General features: G+C 38.7%; 1 protein-coding gene across 2 annotated transcripts in view; it reads left to right on the forward strand.

The window, feature by feature from the left end:
• The window catches only part of cUnh8orf34 (chromosome Un C8orf34 homolog), an 87,976-nt gene that overhangs the window by 38,372 nt on the left and 30,760 nt on the right, over nt 1–18,844 (forward strand). For both annotated transcript variants that reach the window (XM_084103265.1, XM_084103266.1), the window contains exon 8: nt 16,617–16,752. In XM_084103265.1, coding sequence (XP_083959391.1) covers nt 16,617–16,752 — 136 coding nt within the window. The remainder of the gene's footprint in view (nt 1–16,616; nt 16,753–18,844) is intronic.

Consider the following 18,844-nt stretch of genomic DNA (forward strand, 5'->3'; position numbering starts at 1 on the left):
CGCTTTGTTATGGGTGATTATGCTATATATAAGTGGTTTTAATGTCTATAGATTAGTTTATTTGTTTGTTTGTTTAATTTGAAATATTACATTTTTACTAATAGGGTATAATATGCTTTTATATCACTCACAACTGGACACAATGTTTAATTGAACATATTTGTATTCCCTACAGGGTTGTGTTTCAGAGTTATAGATACAATCCCCCTATATAAGTAAGCAATAGTGTGTCACAAAACCATGTGACCTGTATCACATGACTTCATTACCTGCCCTACACCATTTGGCCCTAATAATTCTCTACTGATGCCCATTTTGAAGTTGCTGTGTATTCTTAATACGATTTTATGACTTAAATGCATTAGACAACATATAAATATTCATTATTTTAGTGTATTATTACCAGTGCCTGTTATTTCTATTTTTTTAAGGACTCTTAAAAACATGACATTTATTTAAACATGTGAATGGACTTTTCGGGGTGCCATCAGTCAAACAACGTTGACATTATGTAATTGTCCTGTGGCTCCATAGTGATTAGTCACATGGCATTTACAAATAAGGTGACTGGCTCAAAAATAATTTGTTCAGAACGAGCAACCACAAACAAAGATGGCAAATTTTAAATGTCATACTTGCAGGGCACCCTGAGCCAGCCAGACATGACAAACTGGCGAGGGACTTCTGATTTTCGGCAGTATTTTGTTGCGTAGTCCTTATAGTAATATGTATTAGATGTAATATGGAAATTGGTTATTAGTTTCATTAACAATTAATCTGTTTATTTTTAATCGATATGAGTTTCAAATGACTTCAATATATATATATATTATTTAAAACTTATTCAAGGCATAAAATAACAGGCCATATATTTTAAAAACCAAACTATGCTAGTATTGTCAGTAATATAAGTCATACATATGGATCCTTATATTATATTATATTATATTATATTATAACATTTTTTTTTTTTTTTTGTGTGTGTATTTTACTACTAGATTTAGACACAAAATTGGCTGTCAATGTCAGCTTTTTACCACTAGAGGGAAATGCTAGTTAGAATTTGTTTCCCTTGATTTGAACTGCTTGAACTGTTGAAGTAAAATGAACCAAAGTGCATTTGCTGACATTGAAGACGTAACACTGTTTATAAAGGGTTACGGAAATATGAAATTAGTTATATGGAAAACTATATACAGCATAACAGTCTTAAATCTGTTGCCGACTTGACGTCTCCTTTTATTATGGGCTTATTGACACTAAAAAGTAAGTTCTTTCTATAAACAAACCAACAAAAGCAGTCTCAGTGGAAAATGACTCGCAACTTTGTATATGAGATAAATATATGTGGGGCCAATCATCATATATAGTCTCTGTGCACAGTTAACCACATTTTGAAACTCTTTTTTTATTTTTGAAGAAAAACCCTGTTTTTGGCAGCACGTTGTTATCTTTTGGTTAGTTAATATACCAACATGGTAGAAAACCCTTTTCCCAAGACATGGGTGCTTTCCAATGACAGAGCAACACTGAAGACTGCCATTATGATTTTCATGGCCTCATGAAGTAGATGAAGACACGGATGAAGCCGCACATTTACAGTAAATGATGTCTGAAAAGAGAGCTCACGGGACACTGGTTGCTTTTTCGCTGTGCTAGTCAATAGCGATGACAGATGTGTGCAAGTGAGACTAAAAGAAATAGTGTAGGACCATTCTCAGGTTGTTTTACATGTCTGAGCTGTGGCCAATCGGCAGGATGAATAAGCTGTTCTGCCAGGGTTTAGGGTTTCAGATTTTGTGGTGGTGGCCTTTAATCTGGTACAGACTCTGAAAATGAGTCTAGTCATCTGACACCTTTCAGACATGAGAAATAGATTCATGAAGGAGTGTACATGTGGGATGATGGGACGGAGTTGATAAATGGTGCCCTTGTGTCACACAGATCTTGAGTTGTAATTGTCTGGAGGATGGGTCACATATGGAAGGGTTCTGTAGGGGATGAAGCCGTCTCGTGCTGGATGCCCACCCGTATGGCACATCTGAGACACCCACTCCGTCTCGCTCAGAGAGCCCCAGATGACATAGCAACTGTGAATCTCTCCAGTGTGGTTTGTTGGTTTGGCTGACAATAAAAACGTGAAAATGTGGGACTTTTTGGGAATCTACTAGTGCTGAAGGAAATATGCACTCTGGTTTATTGGTTTTTGACTGACTTGTATCTGCGTGGAGATATTAACATGGCTCACTTTTTTTGCTGGAGATGAGTTTTAGGACTTGAAGCTGATGTGTATAATATCTGTACTTCTAATGGGATCGTAATTATCAAATTGAATTGCTAAAATAATTCGATTTTTCCACTTTATAATAAAATAAAATGTAAGAGGTGCTTGACCATGCAAAAGTCATTACGATATTTTTTGAAGGAAATTAAGAAGTTTACTTAGCAAAGATGCATTAAATTGATCAAGAGTGACAGTAAAAACATTTAAAATGTTCAAATATTACCTATAAAATCTCTCTCTCTCTCTCTCTCTCTCTCTCTCTCTCTATATATATATATATATATAGATAGATATATGAAGAGTTCAGATGCAAAAGCCTCTAAGTGCCATCTGAAATTTTCTTCTAGAATGATCATTTTTATAAAGCTTGTATATTTAAGTTAAGTAATTTCACTTAAATGACAATTAATAGGTAATTTGCATTGCCATTTAAGTGAAATTATTGAACTTAAATATACAAGCTTGATAAAAATGATCATTCTAGAAGAAAATGGGGGGGGGGGGGGGGGGCTGAAATTAATGTTTTTATTTAGCATGGATGCATTAAATTGATCAAAAGTGACAATAAGTAGTATATTTTGTAACAAAAAAGTATTTACTACAAATAAATTCAGCCTTGGTGAACATAAAAAAAAAATAAAAAAAATTAACAACCCCAAACTTTTGAACATTAGTGTATGTAATATTACTTTGCATATATGGATTTTTCCATATATATATTCATCCTGTATATAAAAATATTATTACTTGTAACTTGATATAAATTCAGTAAACTCTGACAGATTCATTGACTTCATTCGGTGGATTTTTTCAGAATGATTCAAAGTATTTTTCAGGCTCAGAACGAATCATTTGTTTTTGAATGGGATTGCACTGATTGTGCCTATTTTTTGATTCCCTAAAAAGTACCAGTTCATAAGAGTCATTTTTTTAATGAATGTGTTAATAACGCATTCATTTTTCAGAATGATTCAAAAACGTTTGTGAGTCTTTTTCAGGCACTGATTGTGCTTTTTTTTTTTTTTTTGCTTGATTCCCTAAAAAGACCCGTTTATAAGAGTCATTTCTTCATGAATCGGACTACACTGGTCACGCTGTATATTGTTTCATGAGCCCATGAGGACAACTTTGGAAAGTTATTACAGTATAGTATTTTATGGTCCCTTCACACTAAACCAAAATAGGATAACATATTTTAACACTAAATAAATGACATACTTTGCCTCTAAGAAACACGTGTTTATTATGCTTCGATTAATCCTATTTTAATGGCAAGTGGCATAATTTTTTCGGTATCGAGTTGCGGGTTATCATGTTGATCTGTTTCACTTTAACCCCCCAGATGACGCCAACTCTTGGTATTTTATAGATGTGGTGTGATGGAAGTGGATTAAGCAATCAGGGCGCTGCTTTTTTGTTAGTGATGTCCTTGGCAGCTGCCGCCACCCTCTGCTCTTCCCCGACGCCAAGAACTCTCTCCAGGATGCAGAGACACAACAGTTGCCCTGGCAACGGCATAAACAAATAATAGAGATGCACCACTGTGCCCGGGATGTGCAGTTGTTTTTCAGGGATGCCGGTGATGATGGAACATGCTGGTGTAAATTACAGTGATCTTCATTCTTTCACATCAAGGAGGCTTGGCTGTGGCAACTATATGGTATCTTTGATACACTGATAAGGCGGAAAGAAAGTCCCTCATGAGAAATTATTGCTCTTATATGGCTTTTACCACACACTTGCAGATGGATTACGTAATCGCGGGAAGTGTGCAGTTGTGCCAAGACGCTGCAAGCCGCAGCTCAAAGATTTATTGTTAGGCCAAAGTGAGCCATTTATTAAAACTGAAAGACAGCTGAAAAGAACCAGTGAGAGCATGAAGTAACCCATAGACCCATAGGGATTTACAGTAGAGCAAAAACCTCAAAATGTGATGTATTTGTAAGAACGATCCCATAGACCTAACAACAAACATTTCCAAAAATCATATTAGTAACCAATACAGGAGTCATGTTTGAGTCCTGAAGAAGTCGTGGATATGAATGGTCTGTTTTGTAATCTTGTGATAATGTTATTTTGCACACAATGCCCCTGTAACTCTTATCAGAGAGTTTGTGTGTGTCTGTGTTCCTCAGATTTGTTTCTTAGTCCTCATGATGTGATAACAGGAACATCACCCCTGCTATCAACAGTCAAGCATGTTTGCAGTCAAGTGCGTATCTATATATACCGGAGATGCAACCTAAATGTAGGGGTTGTTGAATGAGTTACTTGATTAATGAGGTCTTTACTGTCTTTTACCTTTAGGGAATGCTAAATATGTCTGGCAGTTGCTAAACATGTCTGGCAGATTATTGAGATTTTGTTTCATTTAGGGCCTGGGTTTTCAAACTGGGGTCCAAAATATCGTAGAAAATCGTAGAATCTCGTTGCGGCCCTGCAGTTTGTCCCCCTAGTAGACTAGCATGGAAACTTCTACCCAATGTGTCTCAGTGGGACCTGTGTATAGTGAAAAAAGGCTACAGAATCCAGTTCGGGTCCTGTCCACCAAGATTTAGGGTATTTTAAAGACTGTCGTGGACCCCGAGCAGGGTCGGGTACTGCCTTTCCTCCTCACAAGAGGCAGTCCGGGTTCTACAGCCAGTATTTCATTGTTCTAAAGAAGGATTGGGGGTTGTGTCACATTCTAGATTTTCGGCTCTTGAATAAGTCTCTGAGGATATTCAGATGTTAACTATCCCGTTGATTGTGAATCAAATAAAGTCAGAGGATTGGTTTGTCACCATAGATCTAACAGACGCTTACTTCCACATATCCATCCTTCAACAACACAGGAATTTTTTAGGGTTCATATTTGGGGGCAAAGCGTTCCAATATCTGGTTCTTCCGTTTGGCCTAGCGCTGTCCCCTCAAACCTTCACGAAATGCATGGACGCAGCACTGGCTCCCTTGAGACTCCAGGGCATTCATGTTCTCAACTATATAGACGACTTCCGCTTGCCTTTGTAAGCTTCCGTGTAGCACCAATCAGGATTGGTCTAGTTTCACACATGCTTCAGACGCTATCACGCAGAGGCGTTCCCATAGTGTTGTCTTAGACACAGTGTTTCCTTCCCTTCTCATGGAACAAGGGTTACAGTTATAACCCATGAGGATTTTCACAATCAATCATTCATTCATAATATAACAAACAGTTTTTAACAATTGCCATTGTTCATAAACTTATTCAACTTATTGATTCTTAAACAAGATTGTGTACTGTCTCTGAAGTGTCAGCGCCTCAGTGTCTTCTAGTCCTCAGCTACCTCATCATCCTCGGCGTCATGTGTAACTCCACTTAATCCCGTCTTTCATTAACTCTAGATATAAACTTTGAAAGATCATTCATCATCGCCTGCCATGACAGACGTGACATTTTTTGCAGCATGGGGGGCAAATATATTTTTAGAGAACGAAAGGGGCAACTCAGGGCCGTAATTATGAAAGTAGTTAAAATATTGTTTTCATTACAAATCAAAACAAAACTGCCTTTCCCACTCACTTCAAAGTGGTGTATGTATGTGAGGACTAAACCACAGTGCTGGAACGTAGCATTTTAGTCTTAATGAAACACAAATGCGGAAAGTGTGCAAAGACTGAGACGTCTAGAACTTCTCTACAGTGAATTCTGTCAATTACCCGGCTCTGATAATTATGAGCTAGAGATGGAACATAAACCATGGAGCACTTTGAACTAAATTGGGAAACGTCATGTCTGCCTGCGCAGTCTGCGTTTATTATAGTTTACTGTCCATGGCTATGTGATTATGGAATTACATCTTAAACATCTTCTGAAATGTATTAAAATAAATATATGTAACTTTTGGTGGGATTCAACAGTCTGAAGAACTTAATGCACTTTGTACTTTATTCAATTATGAGTTACAAATAGTGACTAATAAGCTCAACATACACCAAAAACATGTTTATTATTGGAGTATGTTTTACAAGAAAATACCATTACAGGTTTTCTACTTCAAAATACACATTTAATTCAATGTTACTTGCATTTTCTTTGTAATTATTTGTGAAATTTACAAGCAATTTCTGAGTGACAATTGTTTCGACTAAATTTTTTGGTGCATTTGTGTAGCAGTGTTATTTTAATTCCATTAAGATACTATTATAGTTTTATTAATTAATATTATTAATATTAATTAATATTATTATGAAATAGTTTATTTTAATTTTAGTTAATTTTAGTAATTTTGTTGTGTTTTTGTCATTCTTATTATTTTTTGTAAATTTATTTTTATTTCAGTTTTAGTTTTAGTTATTTTGGTACATTAAGAAAATGTTGGCAACTAGCTGAAACTTTTGTTTTTTTAGATTTTATTTTACTTAACCATTTTATTTTAAGTAACTTACGGTTACTTACTGTTTTAGTTTTGGTTAACTATAATAACCCTGTTGTGTAGACTTTCTTTGGTGCATTAAACAACATGGAAACTTTGTCTAGAACAGGCACACACACTTTGGTAGTGCTTCGGTTGGTGTGAACAATTACAGGGAGAAATTCCTTGTCATCACTCCCGTCGTTGTTTGGATAATAATTTCCACCTCACTCCAGGGGCTCAGCATCCCCAGCAGTTGATTTATTCCACACTGAAGGTATGCAGTGACACTCCAGTAACGCATGACTGCTGCAAACGCACACTCTCACAGATGCTGTGCTCTTGTTTTGTCTGGATGTGTGCAGCTGCTGGTATTTTGCTTTTCAGCGTTATCAAAATGTTTTGTGCAATATAAAGGTATCATTTGTATGGTGCATGTGAGGTACAGTAGATGAGGTATTCTCTGAACTGTTAGAGATTAAACAAGTTTTATACATCTAAAACATCTAGTGTGACTCTGAGACAGTAGACATCATGTTTATGATATATACAGGTTACATACAGACATTTATTGTTTTGGTAGCATACCATTAGACCTGTTCTAAAATCTAGTGAGCTGCCTTTTAAGGCTAGATGCTAATTGAAATGGATCTGTTTTAAGACACTTACAGAGGTATAGATGGAACCAAATTTGTCCGTTTTTACTTATTTTTTTAACAGTTAATGTAATTCCTTTCAATGGTATACTGAGAGATGTATAATATTAGAGATTATTAAGGCCCGTTCACACCAAGAGCGATAACTACAAAGATAACCATAACAATAACTATATTAGCGTCCACACCAACGTACGATAATGCTCTGTTTATCCTAAGTGCTTGCTGCAGGTTTGTCATCTGTCGCTTTAAATGCTAGAGCTCTTTAAAGCGGAATGGATTTTGGTTGGCTGTCAATGTTTTTATCATTCATCAGTTGGGAAAAACAAGAACCAGTAAAACAGTAATTCAGCAATATTCGTTTTCGTTTATCGTTTTTTGCACAAGGTTTTTTTTGTTAAAGGCTTTTATGTCTTATATTACAAGAGCACATTAAGTCAGTGATTGGTCTGCAAGGGTAATGACCACTTTTTTTCACATTGTCCAGCTGATTAAAGGATTCAAAATACATCAGACTAAATTGAGTGTGCCATTAACAAGATTATTTTCAAATCCTTGCCACCCTTTTTGTCTTATATTGTTGGCAGGCTCTAAATTCTCAGATAAGACTCTAACAAATCACAATGAAATGTGTGTCTTCATGTCATGTCTTAGTTTTCTGCTTTGCTGGATGGGCAGTCCTGGCAGATTTATTAAGGAATGGCAGTGTACCGTTTAAGAGCCTGCAGACACCTTTGTTTCCCCCTGCGTCAGTTCTTTCCAAATGGAATAGAAGAAAAGCCCACTCTGCAGTCTCCTGCTTTACTATGGCAAGAGTTCAGATCCCTGTCAGGCCGATGAAGGACTGTTCCAAGTCTTAAAGTCCACTTCTGGCTCGGGCATTGGTGCATTTTGTGAAACAAGCAGCTTTAAGCCCACATAAAAGAAGAAATTAGCCAAATCTCTGTGGGAAAACACTTACAGAAGGACGTTCAATGGAAGCCCAATTAATTAGGATGTTTTTTTATGGGCACAGTTGGTTTCTCGCACATCAACTTCCTTATGGAAAAGCACTCGGAACTTGCATTGATTATATCAGCCAATGATTTTTCATAGTCTTTCCCATCCATTGATAGAGTTTCAAGAGTGGGAAGAGTGACTGTTATACACTCAAAAAATGAAAAGATAAATGAAAAGGGTAAGAAACGGGTCAAAAGTTTGAAATAAATTAGTTTTTTTTTTAATGCTTTTGAAAGAAGTCTATTCTTCTCACCAATGCTGCATTTGTTTGATCAAAAACACAGTAAAAAAAAATTGCAATATTGTGAAATATTTTTACAGTTTAAAATTGTTTCCTATTTGAATATATTTTAAAAAGTAATTTATTCCTGTTTTAGCAAAGCTGAATGTGTGATGATGTACACATGTATGTCACAAGCTTCAAATTAGATTGACATTGTAATAAGGATCCACTGGAGGCAAGTTGAGAGATGAGAACCCATGTGCAGTTTATTATAACTAAAACAAAACATGAAACAAAAACATGGCGCGGCATGAAAACAAAAACCAAAGCATGAACATGAACTTTGCACAACAGCAGACTACAGGAAACAATACTTGACACAGACACATGGCAAACAAGAGGGCTAAATACACAGACTAATGACAAGACAAGGGACACCTGTGAACAATGATCAGACAATTAACCAATGACAAGACATGGCAGGATCACATGACAAACAGGGAATCACATGACAGACATGGAAACAAGACATGACACAGAAACATGACAAGAACAAACCCAAAATCGTGACAGAATCCCCCCCCTAAGGGCGTCTCCCGACGCCCAACAAAACCAAAACACAACATAATACCAGGAGGGTGGTGGAATGGAGGAGGTCATGGGGGAGGGATGGTGGGCCAGGCCCGTGCAGGGGGACAGGACATGGGACGTGGCATGGCGTGGACGGGCCTGGGTCGTGGCATGCCGTGGGCGGACCTGGGCCGTGGCAAGGCGTGGGCGGACCTGGGCCGTGGCAAGGCGTGGGCGGACCTGGGCCGTGGCAAGGCGTGGGCGGATCCGGCAGTGCAGAAAGCCAGGGCGGATCCGGCAGTGCAGGAGGCCAGGGCGGATCCGGCTGTGCTGGAGGCCAGGGCGGACCAGACAGTTCAGGTGGCCAGTGTGGACCAGACAGTTCAGGTGGCCAGGGTGGACCAGACAGTTCAGGAGACCATGGCGGCACGGCCTCCATGGTCCTATCAAGGACCCTACTGCCCCCCCCCCAAAATTTTCTTGGGGACAGCTATGGGGTTATGGGCTGGAACAGACAACGGCTCAAGAACAGAAATGACGTGAAAAGTCTCAGCAGTCGTGATGTGAACAGGCTCTGGCTCGGCAGACGTGACGTGAACAGGCTCTGGCTCGGTAGACGTGACGTGAACAGGCTCTGGCTCGGCAGACGTGACGTGAACAGGCTCTGGCTCGGCAGACGTGACGTGAACAGGCTCTGGCTCGGCAGACGTGACGTGAACTTCAAATGTGTGCACCGACCACACACACCATATGGCTGTGGCCATAATTGTTAGTGTAGCCATAACTGAGGGCTCAGGTTCAGGCGTGGTGGCGGCCATCTTGTCAGGAGACACAGGCTCGGCGGCGGCCATCTTGTCAGGAGACACTGGCTCGGCAGCCGACGTGGCGTGAACAGACTCGGACTTGGCAGGCATGACGTGAAGAGACCCAGACATGGCAGGCATGACGTGAAGAGACCCAGACATGGCAGACATGACGTGAAGAGATTCAGGCTTGGCAGACATGACGTGAAGAGATTCAGGCTTGGCAGACATGACGTGAAGAGATTCAGGCTTGGCAGACATGACGTGAAGTGGCTCCGGCTTGGCAGATACTGTGGGTTTGTGGGGCTTCTTCTCAAAACCCACAGTAAATGAGGAACCGCTCAATAATAGGGCATAGTCCATGTATTGTGCCAGAGACCAATGAATTTTTCCCCCAGGTAGCTGGGAGCAAACAGGCTCATTCAAACCTACCCTAAAAATGTCTTTGAGAGCCACATCATTAAAGTCCACCAGGTGAGAGAGTTCACAAAATTCTGCCACATACGATTCAATGGGAAGATTCCCCTGGCGTAGGTTCAGGAGGGCAACCGCTGGGTTCATTGTTGTTGGTCAAGTATTCTGTAATAAGGATCCACTGGAGGCAAGTTGAGAGATGAGAACCCATGTGCAGTTTATTATAACTAAAACAAAACATGAAACAAAAACATGGTGTAGCATGAAAACAAAAACCAAAGCATGAACATGAACTTTGCACAACAGCAGACTACAGGAAACAATACTTGACACAGACACATGGCAAACAAGAGGGCTAAATACACAGACTAATGACAAGACAAGGGACACCTGTGAACAATGATCAGACAATTAACCAATGACAAGACATGGCAGGATCACATGACAAACAGGGAATCACATGACAGACATGGAAACAAGACATGACACAGAAACATGACAAGAACAAACCCAAAATCGTGACAGACATGCGCATACTACACAAATATACAGAGTTTCCCTCTGTTGGCGCATACTAGCCATCCTTCTACCTCTGCTTCTTTTCTTAGTTTTAAAAAGCAGACTTGATTAATCTGTTTCGGGTCTTAATTAGGAGACGACAAGCACATGAACCGTTGTGACGTGCTGCTTTTATTTATAACAGTAAAAATGCCCCTTCCTACACCCAAAACAAGGCTTTCTGAGGCTGATCCTGAGTTAGTACTCTTAATCAGAACTCATTAGTTTTCTTATTATTATTATCAATGCTTAAAACTGGTTTTGCTGCTTAAAGGGTTAGTTCACCCAAAAATGAAAATTCTGTCAGTAATTACTCACCCTCATGTTGTTCCAACCGCGTAAGACCTTCGTTCATCTTCGGAACATAAATTAAGATATTTTTGATTAAATCTGAGTGCTGGATCACTTGTCCATAGGCTGCTAGGTGACCGAAACTTGCTGGCCCAGAAAAGTTATTAAAGAGATTGTTAATATAGTCCAAGTGACTACAGTGGCTTAATCTTAAGTATATCAAGCGATGAGAATACTTTTTGTGCGCACAAACAAACAAAAATAACGACTTTATTCCACTATTCATTTCCTTCTCTCTGGGCCTCGTAGTGTTTTTGCGCAGCGCGTCTGTGTTACACGTCATCACGCATCACACACTCCAACTAGAGGCACAGAGAGAAGGAAATGAATAGTGGAATAAAGTCGTTATTTTTGTTTGTTTTTGCGCACAAAAAGTATTTTCGTCGCTTGATATACTTAAGATTGAGCCACTGTAGTCACTTGGACTATATTAACGATCTCTTTAATAACTTTTCTGGGCCAGCAAGTTTCGGTCACCTAGCAGCCTATGGAGAAGTGATCAGCTCTCAGATTTCATCAAAAATATCTTAATTTGTGTTCCGAAGATGAACGAAGGTCTTACACGGTTGGAACAACATGAGGGTGAGTAATTACTGACAGAATTTTCATTTTTGGGTGAACTAACCCTTTAATATTTTTTGTATAAAAATTAAAATTAAATTTAGGGTATGGGATTTGCAAAACGGCCGGCAGATTTTGAAAATACACAACTCATATGGTCCTACCTTCTTTCCTCCAACGCTGGCCCTGACTCCACCCATTCATGTGGAGGGAGGGGGATGGGGGGAGGGGGGTATGGTACGACCGTTTGATTGACAAACTTACTGTCCAATGATTCTAGGTGGTCTTGGAAATGATTGGCTGGAGTTTTTCGAGTCCTGCCCGTTCCACAGATGATTAAATTGCTTAATTTTTATTTCAGTGCTTCTAACTCAGTGGCTGTAAATGGGTTAGGAATAGGATTTCAAGTGATTTTGAAAAAATGGACAAAAAAGAGAATCACATACCCCACCTTTAACTAATAAATGGAATGTGTATTAAATTGACAATAACCAGTTTTATATATTTATCATCAGTAAATCCAATTTGTTCTGTTAATTATTAAATATTCCTTGTTCCCCAGCCAGCCATATTTTAAACATGTTCATACTTTTTAACTGAATAAATTTGAAATTTGAAAACTGAACAAAACAGATTTATACTGATTCTAAGTGTAACGGACGTAGGCCAATATAAGCTGTGCCTGTAAACCTCACTCCTCTGGCCTCAAGAGGCGCACTAGCGACTAACGCTAGTGATTGTGGTCTTTAGCGTACTTGTTTGGGCAAATCCCGCTCGGAGCGGGTCGAGTACGATATTTATATTTGGTGCCATGACCCGGATGGGAGTGAGGTTTAGGGGGGTGAGTGTAATGGACATAGGCCAGTATTGATTGATTGATTGATTGATTGAAAACTTTATTGAACAACAACAATCAACACGAAGTGTTCAAAAGGATAAAAACACAAAACGCCCATAGGCTTGTTTCCATTGTGGTCCTTAAGATGGAAGATGAGTAACAGTACATGTACTAACAACATTGAGGACAATGAAGAAAGGGGGCATAAAAAATACAAATAAATAAAAAAACACAATAAAAAACACAATAAAAAGAACGAAACAAGGACTAAATTCCCAAAAGACAAGCAGACACACAAGCAGACAATACAGTATTCCTACTACTTCAAGGATTTCTATTTCCTTTCTTTTTCTTTTTTTTCTTTATAAGTTTAATAACCAATTTTTTATTGAAGATTTAAAATGATAATAGAAAGAGCTCAACAGTTTAAGGTTTAAAGGTAAACCATTCCACAAGACAGCTGCAGAGTATAGGAAAGAGTACTTTCCCACACAGCTCTTAAAGCGGCAGGGCCTGTAATCTGTGGAACTCCCCCTGGTGCAGTAATTGTGCGTATCACTAATTTTTGAAAAGTAATCACATAAATACTTGGGTGCCAGATAATTTCTTATCTTATAAACTAAACACAGTTTAAGTTGAGAAACCCTCTCCTCCACTCTGAGCCACCCAAGACTTGAGAAATGGTCAGGAAGAAGATGAGTTCTAGGATGTAATTTAAGGATCACTCTGATTAGTTTATTTTGACAGATCTGTAGCTTGTCTTTAAGACCTTTAGTAGTGCCTGTGTACCAAGATGTACAGGCATAGTCAAGATGACATTGAACAAGCGCATCAGCCAGGATTTTTAATGTTTTACTATCTAAGAGGCTGGATATTCTTGCCAGGAACTTAGTCCTTTGGCTTACCTTTGAGATAATTTTTCGAGCCATAAGCTCCCCTGATAGTTTGTTATCTAATATACAGCCCAAGTAAGTAACTGCTTCCTAAGTAAGTAAGAGCTGTGCATGTAAACCTCACTCCCCTGGACTCAAGAGGTCTTTAGGGTCCTTGTTAGCCCGCCTGCCTCCCACGCCGGAGACCCCAGTTCGAATCTCGTTTGGAGCAGGTCATGTAGGACTGGTTACATTTGGTGCCGTGACCCGGATGGGAGTGAGGTTTAGGGGGGTGAGTGTAGCGGACATAGCCCAGTAAGAGTTGTACATGTAAACCTCACTCCCCTGGTCTCAAGAGGTGCACTAGCAACTGATGCAAGAATCAGTGGTCTTTAACGTCCTTGTTAGCGAGCCTGCCTCCCTACGCTGGAGACCCCAGTTCAAATCCCGCTTGGAGCGGGTCGAGTAGGACCAGTTACATAAGCAATTTAAATAAATGCATACTGAAAATATCCATTTATTTTTATGCCTGACTTTAATATGTATGACTGACATATATGCTTCTCAGTTTAACAACAAGTTTATTGGTGTGTTCATGTTAAAAATGTGTAATTCATTCATTTTATATGCAATTCAAATACTTATATATATACAAAAACAAATATATGGCCTGCACTCTTTTTGTGTTTACCCTTATATATCTTTCTCTCGAATGATACATCTCAGCCAACTCATATCAGCATTAACATTAAACACTGCCATATTGCCATGAGTTACCCCCTCAGCGCTGAACCACACACCCTGTACCCTAATCCAAAAAGAAAGACTTTCTCACGGTGGACAGCTGTGTTCTCATGTACAATGCTGCGTGTGTGTATGAGATGGCCTCTGGCTCTCTCTCTCAGCTGGACCAGACCTGTGATGATGAATGAGGCATGTAATATCACCACACTCTCTGGTATTTCACGAACAAGGCAGTGTCCACATTCCTGTGCCAAGCGGGACCGCCCTTTTGCACAAACACATGCTCTCCATGCTTGCACGAAGCCTTATGGGAGGAATCTCACGTTCGAACACAAAAAGGTGTGTTTCGGGGCTTTTAATTGCGACTGATAAGTTGTTTCCCAGCGGGCCCCTTCCCACATTAGCAGCTCAAACAAAATGACGAGGCAATTGAAAGATGTAAAGTGAGCCGAGTAAGAGTTTCGTGGATGAATAGGCCAAGTCTAATTCCTGCCATTAGCTACACTTACTTGTCTTACAAGGTGTTTTTTTTATGTGTGTCCTTCCACACGCAGTCAACTGGCTGTGCGGTTTCAGCTTAAGTGGTACATTTGGTATATAACACCTATAGCCACAGGCACAGGTGTAAGGCGCAGACCTCACGGAACAAAGCTCACTTTACCCCGTTTCTCCTCGTTCTTGCTGGATCATGATGTTTGTGACATGAGAACGAAACTCCCTGTGAGAATCATGCTTTGTCAAATTGCCATTATGAAACAGAGTGAAATCTGAGTGAAATCAGATTTGATGAGCCATGTTAAAGCCATTACACGCACAACTGACCATCTATTGAATTATATAATAAATACACTAAATTGGTACAAAACGTTAAATTGGTTACAGAGTGTATACACTTCTGCTTGCTTTTAGGCTGCTATTGTATACAGTATATACAGTATTTATTGTATTTGAGTCCCAAAAAATTCCTGATGTATGTGTAAAAAAAAAAATAACAATCATTTTAATTTATTAATAATATAAAATTATTATATATAAAAATTGCTTAAAGTAGAAGCAACAAATCACAAATGATCTATATGTATCTTAAAAAACTGTACGATTTGCTTACTTGTTTAACCCTTAAATGCATGAATGTTTCTCCAATCATTATTACATATTCAGATCTTTAGCGACCCGTATCTATATCTGACACGGATGGATCGCGATAATATAAAACTCTCCTGATATTAAAGTAACAATTACAGAAGAATAAAATAAAGCATATTTTGTTACCTTTTGGAGCTTGGAAGGGCTCATATTTACGATCTCAAACATATTCTCAAAACTATCATTTTCAACATCTTCAAAATCAATATTTTAATCGGTGACAGCTTCTTCACCAGATCCACCATCACGTGACAGTGACACTAATATTTGATTGCGTTCAGTACTTGCTCTGCAGTAAATCGCTGAGCCATTTCAAATTTGCTGATGATACTTCCTATTCTTTTGTTTTCTGCCTGCGGTAACATCACTTCATCATTGTGTATCAGACATTGCCACCTTGTTGAATAAAGGTGAATTGTACTTATTCAGTCATCATTGATTCAGTTATTGTTGTGCAGAAAAATATACTTACACTGTTACACACCTTGGGTCGTTAGTGACCCTATAATTTTTTTTAGATGATTGGGAAAACAGGCATTCTTTTATAATTTTTTTATTCTTTTTTTTGTTATATTCTTTATAATGAATTGATTGAGGAATACTAGGAAAGGTTGATGTCTGACTTTAAAAAATGAATGAGTAGGAGGGTAGTGAATGATGTCCTGGGACAACCCAGCGGCCCAGTTGCGTGTTGGAGAGTGTGTTATAGAGTTACAGCTAGTGTAAAGAGAAGCACATCTCTCAGGTCCAGCCATCTGCACCTGTTAGCTGGCTGCAGGCGACCATGCTGTGAGCATATGCTGTGAGGGGGTCACCAGCAACCTCAGAGAGTTTAGAGTTGCCTAACTCAGTGCTGTTAGCTTTATTTATCTCTCTTCATGTATTTTCTCTCCTCTGCTTTCCTTCTCTTAAGTCTGTTTGTAATGCCAGTGTAAAGGAAGCCAGCTAGTGAATTTTCTGATTAAGTTAAAATTGTATAACAATTGTTGTTGTTGTCGTTGTTTTATCGATATTAAAATAATAACATTAAAATACAAAAATAATTTAAATAATATAAACATATTAATTTTATTATTAAAAACAATAGGTTAATTTTAAAATGTTTATTATTTTTTTACACAGACATCATCAGGATCTTTCAGACTCCAAACAAAATCAATAGTCTAGTTAAAATCATCATCCTCTCTCTCTCTCTCTCTCTCTCTCTCTCTCTCTCTCTTTCAGAGGATCTGGATGACCTGCGAATGGAGGGGGTCACTGGCCTGTTGCCGTCTGGCAGTAAGTTCAGCCAGGGCCGCAGCTCCTACTGTTCAGAGCCCCAGGCCAAAGTCACTCTCAACATCTGCTCAAGGTGTGCAAGGTAAATATTTGCACAGCTCAATATTTACCAACAGCTCTACTCTACTCAATGACTTCACCAGACCACTAGAACGTGTGAGGGTTGCCAATTCTCCAAACCTCCATTTAACATGTCAAGCGGTACACACAATGTGAACAATGTCATCATCAGGTCCACACTAGAATGCACTGCCATATATCTCAGTCAAGTCACGAGTCACGTATACTGACCTCTGTTTGCTGAGAGGCCGCAACCAAACCCCTTTCAGCCGGATATGAGGGCCACACGCAGCATTCCAACAATCTAGAGTTAAAGCTCTGAGAGCTAAAGGTGAATGACTACACGCTGCGGTAATGCACAACATTCATCTTACTGAGGTGACTATGAGATGTGCAGTTATCTTAAGACTCCACATCTGGGTGTTTCTTCAGCTATGCCCTTTGGGTTTTTTGAAAATGGACGCTCTTAAAACACACTTTTCATACTCTCACTAGTTTAATTAATTTGGCTATGAAAAATGGCTATCCGTGAAAGATGAATTTTATTTTATTTTTTTTAATTCAGGAACATTTCCAACACAGTGTGTTTTGCAAAACGTTTCAAATCATTTAGGATTCCTAAATAAACACAATTAAATAATGTGTTCACACTTTTTGCATTATCTGACACCTTGAATGGAAAGGACGCAATGTGAAAAAAATTTGTTAAAAAATCTCACTGACCCCAAACTTTTGAACGATAGTGTATATAAATCATTTTCACACAATAAAAATATGAAATGGTTTGTTTATTTCTCTTTGTTTAGATGATAATATTTTTTAACATGTAATAACGTTTTTTAAAGGCAAAAGGCACTTAAAAAAGTAGCAGAAATAATTTTCCCCCAAATTTAAAATCTGTTAAATAAAGGTGCACTGTGTCATTTTTAGCAGCATCTAGTGGTGAGGTTGCGAATTGCAACCAACAGAAGTTACGGTGGCCGACAGGAAAAGATGTCATCGTCTGAGACAGCAGAGAGTAGCCAGTTAAGCAATGAGTTTTCTTTACAAAGATAAATTAAGAAATTAGGTTTACTTAATTATTCAGTAAAACGATAAGTTATTGCAAATATTATTGTTACTTGTACTTCATTGTCAGTGTTTGCACAAAGAACAACATGGAAACGCGTTTGTCCGTTTAGGGCTACTGTAGAAACATGTCGGCGCACTTCAATGTAAGGGGACCCGCGGTGTATGTAGATAGAAATGGCTCATTCTAAGGTAATAAAAACATAACCATTCATTAAGTAAGGTCTTTATACACCACTGAAAACATATTTATGTATATGATTGACATTTCTGTCAACAGATCCTCATAAATATTACACAGTGCACCAAATAAAAATTACCCCAGGACATGAAAGTGTCCAAAGTTGAAGAAACATCTGTGGATGAGAGAAAGCACGCATATCTTAAAAGCATTATAGAAATCTGATTGTATTCATAATACTCACACAGAGATAATCTTCATTATCACTTGTTTTCTGTTTTTATTTCCTGTTTTGTAGTTTGTGGCTGGGCAAAATGATCACATTTCACACTGTTGGCTGCGATAGGGTGACTCAGTGCTCACGTCCGATGCCAGGCTCTGATAAAAAGAATCTGCTGGTTTAGATGGCTGCCACGCTCCTACATTGCCCCACATTTGTTTTGTTTGGCTTTGTCTTTTGTGCTTTTCATTTCTGCTCCATATCAGATTCACCACGGATACTTTAGACATTCTTCACAGAATACGAGATGCCGAACATCTTCTCGCTGTAGGTTTGCTGAACGCTTATCACGAGATCACCGTTTGTTTGCTGACTGTTTATCACATTGATGTGGAAGTTCATTTGTTTATATCACAGGTTAAAAGTGCAAGATTGTGGATACGGCCACCCTGCTTACATATTTTGTTGATCTTTTACTCCACATTAATGATATCCGATTCATGAACGAATCAATCTTTTGTCTCTGATCTTCACAAAACCTGATCAATTCATCTGAATGATTCATTCTTAAGTCAAACTGAATCAGTGATTCACTAAGTGTCAGTTTGTACACCTGGAATCTCTTCAGTACCGTATAGACTTGCC

This window comes from Abramis brama (assembly GCF_963993115.1).
Source record: "Abramis brama genome assembly, chromosome: 24".
Classification (NCBI taxonomy): Eukaryota; Metazoa; Chordata; class Actinopteri; order Cypriniformes; family Leuciscidae; genus Abramis; species Abramis brama.